Here is a 16,580-nt window from a genome sequence, read left to right as displayed (position 1 = left end):
TTTATTTTAAGAAGCATTCCATGTTTTCATTGTGTTTCAGTACAGACAATTCTTACGAAGAGAAAAGAACTGAACCAGACCAATTGGCACTGGTGTTCCACTCTTAAAAAAAGTTAACTGAAAATGGCTCCTGGAGTGGGCCTCTTTGTATCCATCTTTTCTGGGATTCTCTGTGCTTCCTGGACTTGCAAGTCTGTTTTCTTCACCAAATTAGGGTCGTTTTCTTTCATTATTTTCCAAATAGATTTCCAACTTCTTAATTAAAATGCCAAAGGTTAAAGAGAAAGAGTGAATCTTAAAAGCAACAAGAGGAAAGCAGTTAGTTACCTGCAGGGGCATTCCCATAAGACTGTCAGCTGATTTCTCAAAAGAAACTTGGCAGGATAGAAGGGACTGGCAAGAAATATTCAAAATCATGAAAAACAGAGATCTACAGGAAAGGTTGCTCTTCCCAGCAAAGCCATCATTTAGAACCAAAGGGCAGATAAAGAGCTTCCCAGACAAGAAAAAACTAAAGGAGTTCATCATCATCAAACCATTATTATATGAAATGTTAAATGGGCTTATTTAAAAGGAAGGTCACAACTATGAACTTATAATAAAATGGCAACAAATACATATCTATCAACAACTGAATCTAAAAAACAAACTAAGTAAACAAGAAGAAGAGACAGAATAATGGATACGGAGAGCGTTCTGATGGTTGCCAGATGGGAGGGAGTGGGAGAATGGCTGAAGAGGTGAAGGGATTAAGAAGTACAAACTGGTAGTCACAGAATAGCCATAGGGATGTAAAGTATGGCATAGGAAATGGAGTAGCCAAAAAACTTACACGCATGGCCCAGGGACATGAACAATGGTGGGGGGACTGCCTGAGGGAGTGGGGGTGCTTGGTAGAGTGGGGCAAAAGGGGGAAAATTGGGACAACTGTAATAGCATAACTGATAAAATATAATTAAAATAAAATTAAAAATGGCTTCTGGCTAATTTATGGAACTAAGGACTCAAAGACAATCAGAGATTAGATAATGTAGCAACTTTAATTTCTGTCAATTTTAGAGTACTGAAAGTTTAAATTCTTTATAGTATGGAAAATAGTACTTAGGCCTGTTTTTATAAGCATGTATTGCTGGAAATAAAATGGTAATGAAGGTAATGAAATATGAAAAAATATCTAAACTCAAAGTCTTTGGGAAACAATAATAAAAGCTACAAAAAATTTAAAAAGCAACAAGCTACTACTGCCAAATAGAAAATGATTTTGTTTTAAACAGAATCACAATACCAATATGAATTAGGACAAATTCACACTAAATGAAAGAGCAAACTAGATAATATTATATACATACTCATATTCCAGCTAAAGATATTGAGGTCATTTTAAAGCTATTTAATTTCAGTCTTGGTTTATTTATGAACTTTAAAGGTGGTTACTTTAAAATGCTTAAATTTGAAGTTTACGTTCTTTGGCAGTGAGATTTGACTTAGAATTCAGGAAAATAAATAACGTGATCCAAACATTTTGATAACAATATCTCATAGCACATTTAAATTATTCTTTTCAAATTTGAGATCCTAATACCACCTACATATACCCATTTGATGTGTGCTCTGCAGCCAAAGGTATTTTATTTTATGTGCAATCACATTAACATTCATTTATCGTGATAAGAATGAGGGCTGATTTTTGTGTATCACTATCAGAAGTCAGATGCTTTCCCATTCCTATGAGTACTAAAATGTGGAGATTTGTTACAGAAAGGTAAAGAAAAGTAACTTTTAACCCACGCAAAAATTTATTTTCTGGAAAATTAAACTGCCATTAAAATCTCCTTGGATTAATAACTTTAACAGTGTTCACATTGTTTACACAGAGGTAATTTCTTCTTGTAATACAATTATACAAAAGGAGAAGGGCACCGAGACAATCGGTGTGTACAGAGAGTAGAAAAGTAGATGTGAGAATAAAACGCAACATACAGCACATTTCCAATTACATGAAAATGATTAGATACATGATCATTCTATAAAATGAGTTGTTTCACACACACCTGTTTCTAGTTTTGACCCAAAATGCACATTAATATGTGACGATACTACAACACTACTGATAACCATACAGACACTCGCATATATTAGTAAGATCCATTAATGTTGTGGAGTCACTGGGAAGTATGCTGGAGACAGTTTAAGACCAAGGGAAATGGTAAACAGGAGTGCATTTCTTCAGACCGTTGAACAGAGTTTTGCTCACAGAGCATTTAAACTTCATCACACTGGTAAATCCATTATTAGAAAAATAAGTAAGAAAGCTCTGTAGAAACTATATTATTAAGGAAGCTTCTTGCCTCAAAAAAATTAAATAGGAAGAAAGGAAGGGAGGGGAGGAATAGAGGGAAGAAGGAAGAAAGAGGAAGGAGAAAAGTAAAGGGATATTGAATAAGAGATTCCACTAATTGAGTTTTCCATAGTCCATTATTTTGAGAAATAAAACATAATGCAAGAATGCTGAGCAACAATAGATATCACGAGTTTTAGAAAAAGAATAGATCCTAACATTTACAAGACCCTTAACAGTCATATACTAACTGTTCTTTATCAAGTCTAACTGAACTGAGAATATTGATATACTTTCATATTTCAAAATTCTCGTAAAAATCCAGTTTGTCTGTCTCTCCATGACAGTTTTAAAGATTCCTCAAAATTATTGCCACTTTATTATTTTCACTATAAAAACACATCATCTCAAAGTCATCCAGAAAAATTCTAAATTAATTTTGTAATGCAAGCTATGAATGCAAATTTTCTTAGTAAATTTAAAGTAATATTTGTAATTTCAAAATAGTGTTTAAAGTATCACTATTATTTTCTAGCTGTACTTCAAATAATTGTTTAAAAAATACTTAAATACTAAGAGAGCCAATTTGTATTGCAAAAACTACCCTGGTCTCCCCTCACAAAATACCTGTGACATAATTACAGAATGTTGTAAGTATCCCCAATATTGACCCCAAAGGCTGTCCCAAACAAAAGCAAGCCTTCCCTCCCCACAAAGGCTTTCTATGGTTCTTCTGTGGTATAGACTTCGGTTTCCTTTTTATGAAATTGTCTGGTTCAGAACATTTGAGAATTTTGAAAACAGGTTTTTAAAGGCTTTCTCACAAAATTTAAAAAAATATGTGCAAGCTACAAAGGGAAGAGAGAAGACAAAAAGAGAAGGTTTTGGACATAAGGACCTAAACTCTTATTCCCAAGGAGCTGGCTTCTACCCCAATGTGACTGAAGTCACATGTAGGGAGTAAAGCTGCCACCCTACACCAGGGCCCTGAGACACTGATTCTTCACACTTTAGGGATCTTTTTTTTTTCCTGTGGGCGCTCACGTATTTCTTTCAGCAACATTAATGAGGGTTATGAACAGGAGCCACTGGTGAGAACCTGCCCTGAGGGTAGAAAAACTGAGACTGTCACTAAAGTACCGTAAAGAGGAGGGGACACCCTCCAAACTGACAAAGAAAGTGCTGAGAGAGGCTCACAGCCTGCCCCCTTCAACCAGATGTGAAAGGCAAGAGAAACAAATCTCAGAGATAAGGGAAAAGTCCCCTTTTCTCATGAAACAAAATAATCATATTTATATTAACTGCTCAGATTTATGGAAGTAAGCATTCTAGCAATACCTTAAAATACAAACAAATTTTAGAAAATCAGTTTTGCAGTGTATGGTATTGTATCAATATTTCATCTACTGAGTATTCATTTTAAACACAGGTAAGCAACTGACCACATGTTGAAGAAATAAACAGAACAGGTTAAGGCTTTTCTTTTTAAAGTGAGACTAAGTATCTGAAGGACAAACTCAAATATCAAACAGGAATCAGAGTCATAAAGAAAAGGGTGAAAAGGGCCTTAAAATAATAGGACGGTTTAAGGTATAGACTGCCAAACTGACACTGAAATAATGCAAAAATCTTGTGAAACTATTGCCACGGCAGTGCCTTTGTTCTCATAATTACTTACTTAGAAATCTGTATGTACCGAGAGGTTGAAATTCTATTATCAAGTCATGCCGAACTCTGGGCAGGTCAGTAAATCGCCTCTGGTTCCCACCCACACAACATGACCCTAGGGTCCTTCCCGCTGCTCAGGGTGAGTGCACAACAATGCAAACCACCAACGCAGCAGCAAACCTCCAAGGACTCAAGAGTGTCATGGTTTGCTCTCCCTCTCACCTCTGAGGAAACCTCTCTGGTCCTCCCTGCTGTCCAGTCTGTGTGACTGAGAGAAGAAAGCCAGGGGTTCACTTTCTGACAGGTGTTACTCAACCCTGATGAAGTCTAGTGGCTGCTGTGAATGTATATGGATACAAGCGGGTAAAAAAGGCAGGAAGGAAGAAAGAAGGAACATTTTGAAAGAGACACATGTTTGTTCACACTGGGACAGAAAAGAACAAGATTCTTACATTCATTTTTGATGATGCACCATAATTCCAGTCTATCAAACTTCTTCAAACTGCGGTAACATTAACCAGATCTCAAGCTACAGCCAGACCGATGATATGGCAGCAATCACAAAAAAAGCCTCATTCTGTAACAATGTTATTTCAAATAGTCAAATCACCTCATTTTTCAGTGGGTTCATCACAGATCTTTGTTGGAAAAGGACCTTTCAAGATGTAAAACACTGCACCCGAGAGGAGTCATGGCGACCCTTGAGGTGAGGGAAAACAGATACTCAGATCAACCCTGGCCACAGCATTTACTTTTGGAGAAAGAAGAGGACCTGAGGCTGCTGTGTGAACTTGCTATTTGAAATAAAGGACCCTGAGAAAGAACAAAGCAATCAAGGAACTGGAGATTAGAGCAGAGGTGAGAGAAACACTGGTGTTCCTAGTGAAGGGTCAGGGATGAGGCTCACCTGGTAAGTGGAATGACAATGAAGTCCTTTAGGATGACGACAAAAGGTGAGGAAGCTTACTATGTACGAGAATGATAAATGCCACCATGTGTCACTTAAAGGTCAGTCCTAGTTTCGTTCAGAATGCTGACACTGATACACTGGATAAATGTCTCCTCAGACTCTCCCTTTACCTTGTATCTATCGTTGTAAAGACAGCATGGAAGGAGATATTTGAATGATCCAAAAGAATCTTCAGGAATTATAAAACCAACATAATTTATTTATTATACTAAGGAACACTCTGAAAAAGTTATGTTGAATGCAAACATACAGAACCTCATAACTAACTGTCCCTTTTAATTTTTCATCAAATATCTTTCTGTTTAAGGAAGTACAAGTAAGATCAACAGCACAATCCTAACCTTAATCTCACTCTTATTTATCACGGTCATATTTAAAGATCTAATCTGTGTGTCCTGCAACACTGCTATCAATAATTGCTATATAATGAGCCCAGTATTCTATACCAATAAATCTCAGAGACTTTCCTGGGGAGCTTACTAAAATGTAGATTCTTGTGCTCCACCCCAGAGCAAAGGAGATAAAATTTGTGGCGATGAGGCTTTGGAATACAAATTAAGATCTCAAAGTAATTCTTAAATAAACCACGGTTTGGGAACCACTGTTTTAAATTTTGCCCTTGGAGAGAATGTGTTCCCACATGGGAGTCTGATCTGTATCTGTTCTTTGAGACCTGGCTCAGGGGTTACCTTCTCCAGAAAGATTTTTCTGAACTCCACGTTGTACTCAGTCCTCTACTAACTAAACTTGGATCGTTTCGTGGCTGTCTCCTGACCATAGAATGCAAGCACCACGAGGAAAAAGACTGTCCAATTTATTATCTAAGTATCTGTAGCACTTAGAATAACAGCATGGCACACAGTAGGTACTCTTATAAATGTTTTTGAAATGAAGGAATAAATAAACCCATGCTTAAGAAAGGGCGCAGAAGAAATGTAAGGAAATTGCACTGACAACACAAGTCTTTCCTCTGTCACTGACATTGGCAAGATAGAGGCTAATGATACAGGCTGTCCACTTCACAGAGCAGAAAGATGACCATCTCCAATGAAAACATCTTGGATTTCCAACAGTATACAAGAAGTACAATAAATCAATACACTTTCAGAACATAAGTACAGGCTAAACTGGCAGAGTAAGTGAAATCACCAAGTCTTTGAAAACCAAAATCCTCTGCAAATAAGACACCAAAGTGCCATGTGTCCTGAGAAGAAAAGCAATCTCTAGTCACCTTTTCTCCTTTGCCTTGCATTTCTCTTTCCCAAGCCGTTTCTCTCTCTCTTCTTTTTTTTCCTAGTTCTGCCATTCAATTGAGGTGGGTGGGGTTATTGATGAATATACTGTTGTCCCGGGGGTTTTTTTGCAGCCAGTAAAGAGGGATGCAGCTGCAAGATTCATAGTCTCAGTCTTAGGGTTGTTTATACCTGTGTTCTAATTCCAGTTCTACTGCTCACTCACTGGATGATGACCTTGGGCAAGTCTGCGTAACCTCTATGCTGCCGTTGCTTTATCTCTGAAATGTTGGTAATATTACTTACCTTGCAGTATTGTTGTAAGAATCAAAGTAATAAATTACTGTGCTAGATCTTAGTAAGTTATAGCAGTTACCACCATCATTATTATGCATTTTGGTGGACACATGATGTTTTCAAGATTTCTAAAAATGCTTCATAGCATGTTTGACTTTGTGCTCGAGACTGAGGGTGTTTGGTGATGCTGATACTCATGGCTACCTCCAGCGCTGGCCATGGCTGAAATGGGGATGGTGAACGGGGGAAAAAAAGTCTTGAATAATAATTATTAATGCGAGATAATATAACAACTATTCAAGAACAACCTCTATGAATTGTCTAGTCTATGTGTGAAAGTGGCCTTAGGGTCCTTCCCGCCTGAGTGGCGGGTCCACTCTACTTTTATGTAAGTAGCTTTGTGTTACTTCTTCGTATCTGGATAAAGACCTTCAACAAAATTTGGTGACTGGTGCTCTTAATTCATCTACAATTGATACCTTCACATAGCCTGTCTCTCAGCTCACTTGGAAAACTGTGATATCATTTGGTCTCCAACTCATCTTGAAGAACACCCACAATTCTATGGCCTCTTCCCCTGTTGGTGCTACCTTCCTCTGAAATCCTTGATTATACTTCTGATTGGATTGAAAAGTAAAACATGATGATGGTGTCAAGAAAATAGTTTTACATAGAGCCCTAGGTATCTGCACCGGGCTGGAGGAAGCTGCCCTACAAGGCTCTACACTTCCACACGTGTACATTCGTCAGGGTAGTTTAGATATTTTCTCATTGGTTTTCTTTTTTTAAATTGTGGTCCCGTTTGTTATTTTTGTCACTAAATATAATATTATTGAGAATTCTCTGGATGCACAGTAAGAAAATATGCAAATGGATTTTACACAAAATGTGAACAGTACAGAAGACACAAGACTACAGAAGAAAACTTCTGAAAGGTACAAGGATATTATTCTAAAACTCTTTGCTGATTTGCAATACGCTTTGTTTCCTGGGCAGTAATAAATGACTACATTTTGCAGCTCATTTGGGAGACAAATAAAGTCTGTAATTTCAGGCTCAGGAATTACAAGAATGCTAGTCAATTGCTGTATTTGGACTATCTCCTTTTATTATAAAACTTAGGGGATTTTAAGAAAACAATAAGAAAGTGGGCTATCTTTCTCAGGTTTCTGAGACAACACCTGCTACCCACCAGTGGGCCCCTATTTTCTGTAATTACTGAGATATAAGATTTTGCCTTTAAGCCTTCATGCAAATTCACGCACACAAAGAGCAGCAGTACCACCTTGTACATTAGCTTCAGTAGAGTGAAGTGGGTCTCCTGAGCCTTATTTAATCTTTTTCTAAAAGAAGAGACAAACTTTTGGGAGTAATGACTGTAAGTTGTGTCAATCCAGCACAAAAAGACATATATTTTGCTGTGTGAGGAGAACGGCAGCAAATAGCACCTCAAACCAAATACAATTTCTAGTAAATTATACATAGAGAGGAAAAATAATCTATAAACTTGATAAATGTTTTCCTGCTTCATTATTAAAAAAGTCAGGGCAACTTCATCTCTCCATACATGCATAGGTGTGTGTATGTGTACATGCACACACATGTCTATACAGGTACACACACATACTTCATTATCTTTGAGGACTTGGTATAGCTGGGGTGGAAATAGGGGCCTTCTCGAAAGTTTTTAAAATTGTTATTTAATTTTTAGGCAGTATTGGATTTGATACTTATACCAGGCAAATCCCCAAAGATATATCAGCACACACACACAATTCCGGGCATGGTCTGGAGAAAGACAGATTTAACAGTAACGGCTACCTAGGTCTTATCTTCACTGCAGGAAAAAAGCACCAAGCTGGTTTATAATGGTGCGATTGGGCTTTGTTATAGCTACAAATACTAGTGACAACTCTTTTCATTAGAAAGATTCCAGTTGTTAGTGATGCAGTCAGTTGTTTCAAAGCCAGAATGGATACCTGTAGCATCAAATGCCTAAATCTATTTTCTCAGTAAAATCTAGACCACCCCCTCCAATCTCATTCCATACTGCTGCTGAAAGTACTTCCATGAGACATGCCATTTGATTTACGTTCTAACTTTATAACCTAACTCACTTATAAAACACCCTGGAAAAAGCTGATAAATGCAACAATAAAAGAACGAACTTTCCCCTTTAATGGACTCTATAACATTTATTCTTAAACCTCATGTCATTCAGTATAACATTTGTATTTTACCTTGTAAGTCATGTGTATGAATACATAGAGCTGCCATTTTTTAAACTAAAAAATATTAGGAGTTCACCGTCTTTTTGGATTTCTTTTAAGGCCTTTCAGTACAGCCAGGTTGAAATAATAGTATCTATGCACGGTGTTGTTATTATGGTAATAACAAGTCCTAGCTTACAATAATATATAGTAATTGGTTGAGACTAGGAACAATGATATACTGCTTTTTAGTAATTGGCAAATAGTTTGTTTTGTCTAGTTTAACTAGAAATTAGAAAGAGAAAAATATTTTCATATATACAAAACACACTCTATTTAATAAAGTATATGCATAAATTATATATTGAGTAAGAAGCAAAATTAAAAACAGCTTATAATATTCCTGATCAGAGTTCCTAAATATAAAAGCAACAAATGAAAATGCCTTGTGATGTAAAAAACAGCCCATTTTACATACTTCAGAGGAAATAAACAGCTTGTGATACTGTTCTGAGGGATCTTTCATTTATAAAAATCGAAGGCCTAATTTTGCAAATACAACCTTCAAGCTGTACGAGCAAATTGAACTTACATGAAAGGCACAGGATGACATCACACTGAACGCATCTGTGAATTTCATAAAATCTAGCCACAAGCCACTAGAAACTCCATAAAGAATCTGAGGACTATTTTGAACATGATGTTCTGGTTCAAACTGAGAACTGGAGAGTCCTCATATCACAAATACAAACCGAAGTCAGAGTGAAGGAGATTTAGAGAGAGAAGAGCTTCTTATCTGGATGCTGCCTGCTTTGTGCAGTACTGGTTACTAAACACTAAGAGCAGATCATTAAAATTTTCTTTAACGTAAATTGTTTTCAATTTTCTATAGCTTATCTACTACATTTTTTAGTTTGTAAAAAACGTACTTGCACATTACTACAATTTTAAAGAGTCCATCATTGAAAGGAAATTGTAATGTAAGGTCCTGTTCTATTAGCTTCCTACATTGGAATACAAGAATACAGGAAGTGCTTTCAACAGAAAGTTACGTAGTTCTACAGTACAACCTGTCTAGGAGACTTGCAAGGGACCAGTGCAGTGACCTGGTCTCTTTGGATCAGGCAAAAGCAGAGGCAAATGAAGTCATGAGTTTAAAAAATAACATTAAATTATTTTTACAACAATGAAATCTCGCTTGCACTTAGACTTAGTGCTGAGAAGAGCTGAGGCGTGATGAACCTAAGTGCACAAAGGGAAAACATCAGAAATAAAACAATGTTCAACGTGACCGGAACCCTTCGACATCGGCTATGACTTACGGCAGAGGCGGAGAACTCCTTTCTCTTATTACAGTACACTGCGAACATCAGGGATGGGCCAGTCCACATATGCTTTATGGATTATATGTAGTGTGATCTAAAATAGTGTTGCAACTAAAATTCTAATGAAAATCATTTATAATTTCGATTTTTCATAGAATAAACGACTGGCTCTTTTGCTAAAGTAAAATCAACTCTAACTCAAGAGCATGCTCTGAAAGCTCTGGAGGCAGTTAATTTAATAATGACGTCATTAGTCTTTCCCCTTCCCAAACAAGCTCCACCAGAGATGTAGCCTCTCTTCACTTATGTCAGTATTAGATACTCTACCACACAATTTAAAACATTTTGGTGGAATGCTGAAGGTGATTCTTCAAAGGAGAACTCTTCTAATGGTGGGTCGGCAAGAACAGCAGTGGTGCCATTGGGAATAAGGAGGCCCGGGGCTGCGCATGCGCACGCGCGCGCGCTCTGACCATCACGACTCCAGCAGCGCGTGCCATCTACACACTTGCTGTCCTTTCGACTCCTTCATTTCAGTCCAGTGATTGAGCTCCTCTTCTCCAGAGCTGTTCAGACCTAGCGCAATCCAGCCTATCATCTCTTTTCTTTTCATGCTGCGTTTGTTATACACGGACAGTATAAGTGTCACATCAGAAAGCTGAAATAGGGCCACTTGAAACACAAAAGTTTCCTTGTACACTGGATTTGGCTGCCCTCTGCGGATGGATGTCTTGCATTTAGACATTTCTTGACCCATGGAATTCAGTAGAGTTAATTTAACATATGTATCTATAGGGGAAAAAAACAACACACCACAAATATCATTTGAAACCAACTCAAAACATCTTTCTTATAACATCTGCTGAGAAGATTAAGTATCTGTACTTTCTAAGGATATGGTGTATACCGTGTTTAATGGAAATTCAACTAATTCCATTTTGATGCAGATGCTTGTAAAACATGACAGGTACAGAGAATGCTAAGTGGGCAACAAATCTTTTCAGGGCACTAATATCTCAACCTCGCTCTTTCTACATTATGGTTAGAACTTAAAGGTATACCTCATAATCCTTCCTCCACCCCCCACCCGGGCCTTGACCCCACCCTCCCACAACCACCCCACCAGCCCCGTCCCCATTTAGCTTCACTAAGCAGGACATCATAGCATTAATAAACACTTAGCAAGCTCAATTAGCCACAACACTGTAAAGCATTCCACTGTGTTTTCAGAGAGTAAGAATAAACAAACAAACAAACAGAAATGAAGGCAAATGGTAAAGAGGGTAAGAGGAAGACAAGAATGCAAAGATGATGTCAAAACAGCTTAGGATGAAATGTTAAAAAAATCTCTGCATGGATGTGGTTTTTAATTATATTTGCAAACCAGTTAAGGACCGAAATGATGCCAAATGCATTAAGGGCTCAAAGTTCAGCAAATCAAGTACAACTTTCTTCTGGTTTCATGCAGCAGTACATTTAATGTGCTTTTAGGATAGTCAAAATAAATACTATAGGATTCCTTTTGACACACTTCAATGTCAAATGTAAGCATGGTATCTTAACTATTTTCATGAGTATAAAAAAATTGATGTGATGTTTAGTGTCCAAAGTGAAACATGACAGGCCACACTGCCTGGGTATTTGTAAGGTAAACCCTCTCTTCGTACAACTGTGCTTTTAAGTTCTTTCGACTCATGCAAATGATCTTCAGCGTGTTGATCCATCATGTGTACTTCATATCAGAATTTCGATTCATTTTCATGTAAATAGCAATATTTCTCATGAAGTAACTATTTCTGTTGTATGAATCAAAATATAATGAATGAAAAAATAAAACCTTTAATTTAAACAGTTTTGCTTATTTTATACTCTGAATACCATCATCCATAATCAGAGATAAATTCTACGTTAGTTTTATTTAAAGTACCACAGATAATAAATGTGCATTTTTTTGAAACCAACATGGTGGACAGCTTCACTGCTGGCAAGTTTTAGGGTATTTTGTTTTTGCATGAAAAGACAACATCCAATTAGCCTCTACAGGAACTCACCTCGGATTATATAAACCTGTCCACCTATCAAGTGTTTTAGACAACAGAACAGTCCATCTGACAACAGGGGGTGGAAAGCAGTAAAAGAAATAATGACCAGATGTCAATTGTTGGGTGAAAGAGGGTCAAAGGTTAGAATTAAAGAGGAAACACTGTTCACTGGAGTGGAAGAACACAAAACTTTAGCATTTTAATTCAGGTAGAGGGGTGAACAAAAGGATTGTCGGGTAAAGTTCATGAAATGAGACTTTTTAAGGTCACTGTGTAATCTTAAAGAAAAATTACCCTGTTTTAAAGGGGGGCATCTTTATAATGATATCTGCTTGGTCTAAAGCACATTGAACATAGAATCATGCAAATTATCAGACCATAAAAGACTGAATAAAAGTCACTGTAGGATCATTATTCTTCTTCTGAATTTTTAAGTTTATCCATGCAATATTTAATATTTCAAATTCTTTTATTACTCTCAATATAATATAAAATTAAGTTATGAAAAATAAAATAGAACTACCAAAAATTTTGCCCTTGAATATTGCTCTTGTTTTCTTTGAATAAAAATTGGATTATTTAATCTGTAACACAGTTCAAAACTTAGTGCCCAGGTTTTTACGAAGGGTCACAATCTTATATAATATATACAGTATAAGACCAACTGATAAAATTGTCTTATATTTTACTTTGTAAATGCTCCATATAACTAATTTTAATGTTGACTTATTTCAGATAAACATATTGATACTGAAGACCTAATTCTAAAATAATGGCTATTGCTTTGATTTACTCTTTCAATCCAGAAAGATCTACTTTACGTTGTGCATGCCTGTCTCTTACCCTGTTTATTACCAGCCCCTGCCTCTACCCAGCCCCCTTCAGTTTAGTTCTGATTAGTGATTTCTCTGTTTCTATCAAAGTGGGTAGACCAAGGAGATAAAGGCAAACATATCATTTCATTTCACTACTTCTTAGCTTCTCAAGTTAATGTTTGTCAAAAATTAAACCATTAGCTAAAGCAAGAATGAATGGCAAACTGAGAGCTTGTGGTTAAACGCAACCCCAAGAGTATCTTATTTGTTACAGTGTTAATGTTTTTTTCAGTCTGAATGTCTAAGTGCAGGGTGTGCACACTCCCGTTTGTCACAGACCTCACCGGGCTCCTATCTTTCATCCACACATTCTGCTCATTTAAGTTACTTCCCAGGCCATTAGAATTTGCATTCTAAGTATGCATTAACTAAGATAACCAAGTAGCTGTTTGTTCTAGTAACTGTTTCTTTCCCCCCTCTGACTTTCCTTCTGAAAAGAGAAAGGGAAGGATAACAATTCCCTCTTTTTATGCACCTTTGATATGAGTCTCACAATTACCTTGTGAGAGACACACCTTAATTTTATGTGTAAGTAAACAGACTTTAGGGGAGTTAGGTCACCTGTCCAAAGGTAGAAATATAAACATAATTTGGCCTTCTGACTTGTAATTTAGGAATGGATTCACTTCACGATGTACATAAGAAGCAAGGTTTTTCAATACCACTTCAGGCAAACCAAATATGTACATGTGACTTCATTTTGATTGAAAAAAAATTTTAGGACATTTAGAAGTTAATTTATTTCAAGGGTGAAAAAGTTTCCCCTCCAAGAATTATTTGATACGTGGAGTAAAAGACTGCTTTAAGCAAATCTGAGAGAAATCTTTAAACAAATTTAAGGTGGCCATTACTATCGAAAATTTCCTTTCAGATTTTTAGTTTAGGACATTAACAGCTTTAATTTAGACAAGTACAAAGAAGCTGCTACTTTCTGAGTTCGTTTCCACAGATATTAACAAATAGTTCTGGGCATACACTGGGTGACAGTTTCTCAGCACTCCCGCTGACCTACCCACACGCCTCGAGCTGGGAGAGAGATAAGGAGACCAGAAGAGTGAGAGGCAAAGACAGGGCAGAGCTACACCATCTAGCCTTCCGTTCCTAGTGTTTAGGGTAAGTATACAAATATTCCTTATTTGTTTGTCCTGGTGAAGCCCAAGTATATTCCACTTAAGAAGACTCTGGTGGCAGTACTGACATAATTTTAAAGGAAGAAAAATATGAAAAACAGTTTCTTCTTAAATTGTTAAGGGAGAAAAGGAGGAACAATGTAGAAATTTATACATTAGTTTATAGTTCTGCATGCAGACAGAAAACACAACATCAATCCTCAGTCGACAACGATAACCGTACATATTCCTGATCGTATCTGTGGAATACTGTTAACTTTACAAGACCCTGTAACTCTTTTCTGGCATTAGAAGATAATGGCTATGACAGGGAGAATTTATTCCATTGACATTAGAAAAATTAAAAGTCCTGATACCTTACAATTAATGTTTTGAATTTCAAATTTTTCTACTTCCCAAATGACTGGAAATAGAAAAAAATGAAACAGATTAGCTGATGATTATTACACCATTTCATTTTGATCGGTTAAGACTAAAAGATAGGATTGAAGTCCCTAACACTGAGATCCCCATACATGCAGAAAACATTAGAATTTAGAAAAATATTTTTCACTCACTGGGTGGTCTGTTTGCTGCCAAGTTTTTGAAGTGGCTGCCTTTTATGACTTCTGCTGAGAGTCTTCCAGTGGTGGCGTTGTAAAGCAAGCCGATGAGGATTTCTGGAACTGAGCCGTGTTCAAGGGACTGACATGAGGATGTACTTCCACTACAGGACACTTCGGACATGCTCATTTGGGAGTCACAGCCCTGTAATCAAAAGTGGAATCTTTACAGTACTTCGTATAAAAGATAAATTGTTAATGCCGTGTTTATTGGAATTGGGCAAGTAAGCCACAATATAGATAGCAGTTGCAAGCAAAAGACCCAACCAATAGATTAGAAATGCTGTTCTTAGTACATTTTAGTCACTGGATCTCTTTTCATTATACAGCACTCAAAGGAATAATAGGGGGTGAGGTTTTATAAATCTCTGCATAGTTATGTACAAATCAGAGGTTTCTTAAACTCATGGATGTTAATGAATTTTTTCTTAATGTAAATTGTTTAAAGCCTTATTGACCTTAAAAGACGGACAGATTTATTAGACTCAATTACATTAAATGTAAATGCCTTAACAATGTCTTTAAAGACAAAGATCGGCACCCTTTCATTAAATAAACAAGATAAAGCCATCTTCTATTTATAAACCATTATGTAAAACACAGAGATGCAGACAGTTGAAAAGGATGGAAAAAAACTATGAAAAAAAAATAACCAGAGGAAAATTGGTGTAGCTCTATTAGTATTAGTCAAGGTTAGCTTTAAGGCAATACCCATTACTGAGAGACGAAGAGATACAATCAATAGTGATAAAACTTTCAATTTACCCAGAAGATAAAGTAATTCCATATTTGCATGCATTAATAACATGGGTTGAAAATATAGAAAGCAAAAATTGCCGTAACTAGAAAGAGAAACAGATAAATTCACAACCAGTAGTGACTTCAGCACACTTGTTTTGGTAACTGGCCAAACATGCAGACAAATGCAGTGAGTGGATGTAGAAGATCTGAATGTCACAATAAGGGAATTGACCTAATGGTTGTATACAGAACACCATACCTTACAGAATATGCATTTTCTCAAGCTCACAGTGATTTTTTTTGTAAAAATACACAAAAATAAAGCAAATAACAATGAATTCCAACTAATGGAAATCATTCAGAATGTTTTTTAATCAACTAGAAATCGAAACCATTTTCTAGTGAAGAAACAATTCCTATGTATTTGGAAATCAAGGATACAGTTCTAAACAACCTAGGGGTAACTAAATCATAATGAAAATAAGTTACTTGAAAACACTACTAAGATAACATTTGGAGAGTCCAATTAAGCAAAAAAAGAGAAAAGGCACAAACCACGTATCAGTAATGAAAAGGGAGCCATTACTACATATGCTAAAGACCATAAAAAGGTAAAGCAATAGTATGAATATGTCTCTCCCAATAAACTGGAAATATCTAAACAGTCTTACTGAAAAAGTTGAATTTGCAATTAAAAACCTTTCCAAAATAAACAAGAAAAACAAAACTAAAAACTTTAGGTGGAACTTGAATGTTTCTCCTTTGAAACCTGGGATGCAACAGCAATGGCAACTGTTCCCACTTCTAATACCACCCTGGTGGACCCCAGCCAGGGGAGGCCTGGCCTTACTAAGAACAATAAAATGATTTGGGAGAGGAGGAGATTAAACAGTCCTGTGGGCAGGTTATGTAATTATGCAACATGAAATCTAAACTAGTCCACAGATAGTTCCAGTTGCATAAGAAAGTAAAATTTTTAAATCTATATATTGCTCAATGCCAGCAACAAATCTGAAAATGAAATTTATTTAAAAATAGGATTTACTAGAGCCTGAAAAATAAACTATCCATGAATAACTATAACAAGTGATATACAAAGGTCTCTATGAAGAAAACTATAAATATTAGTGAAAGAAATTTAAAAGTGCTA

At 36.4% G+C, this 16,580-nt stretch overlaps 1 protein-coding gene across 3 annotated transcripts in view; it reads right to left on the bottom strand.

Annotated features, from left to right (window-relative positions):
- Positions 1-1,859: 1,859 nt before the first annotated feature.
- Positions 1,860-16,580, bottom strand: part of SYT14 (synaptotagmin 14) — a 228,330-nt gene continuing 213,609 nt past the window's right edge. For 2 of the 3 annotated variants that reach the window (XM_028530798.2, XM_036015611.1), the window contains 3 exons: positions 14,645-14,834; positions 12,092-12,148; positions 1,860-10,829 (listed from right to left, as the gene is read on the bottom strand). In XM_028530798.2, the coding sequence (XP_028386599.2) occupies positions 10,516-10,829; positions 12,092-12,148; positions 14,645-14,834 (561 nt within the window). In that variant the 3' untranslated portion in view covers positions 1,860-10,515. The remainder of the gene's footprint in view (positions 10,830-12,091; positions 12,149-14,644; positions 14,835-16,580) is intronic. The other variant, XM_028530797.2, reaches the window with a different exon arrangement.

The sequence above is a fragment of the Phyllostomus discolor genome, chromosome 14 (assembly GCF_004126475.2).
Source record: "Phyllostomus discolor isolate MPI-MPIP mPhyDis1 chromosome 14, mPhyDis1.pri.v3, whole genome shotgun sequence".
NCBI lineage: Eukaryota > Metazoa > Chordata > Mammalia > Chiroptera > Phyllostomidae > Phyllostomus > Phyllostomus discolor.
This window is presented reverse-complemented; position numbering and strand designations above follow the sequence as displayed.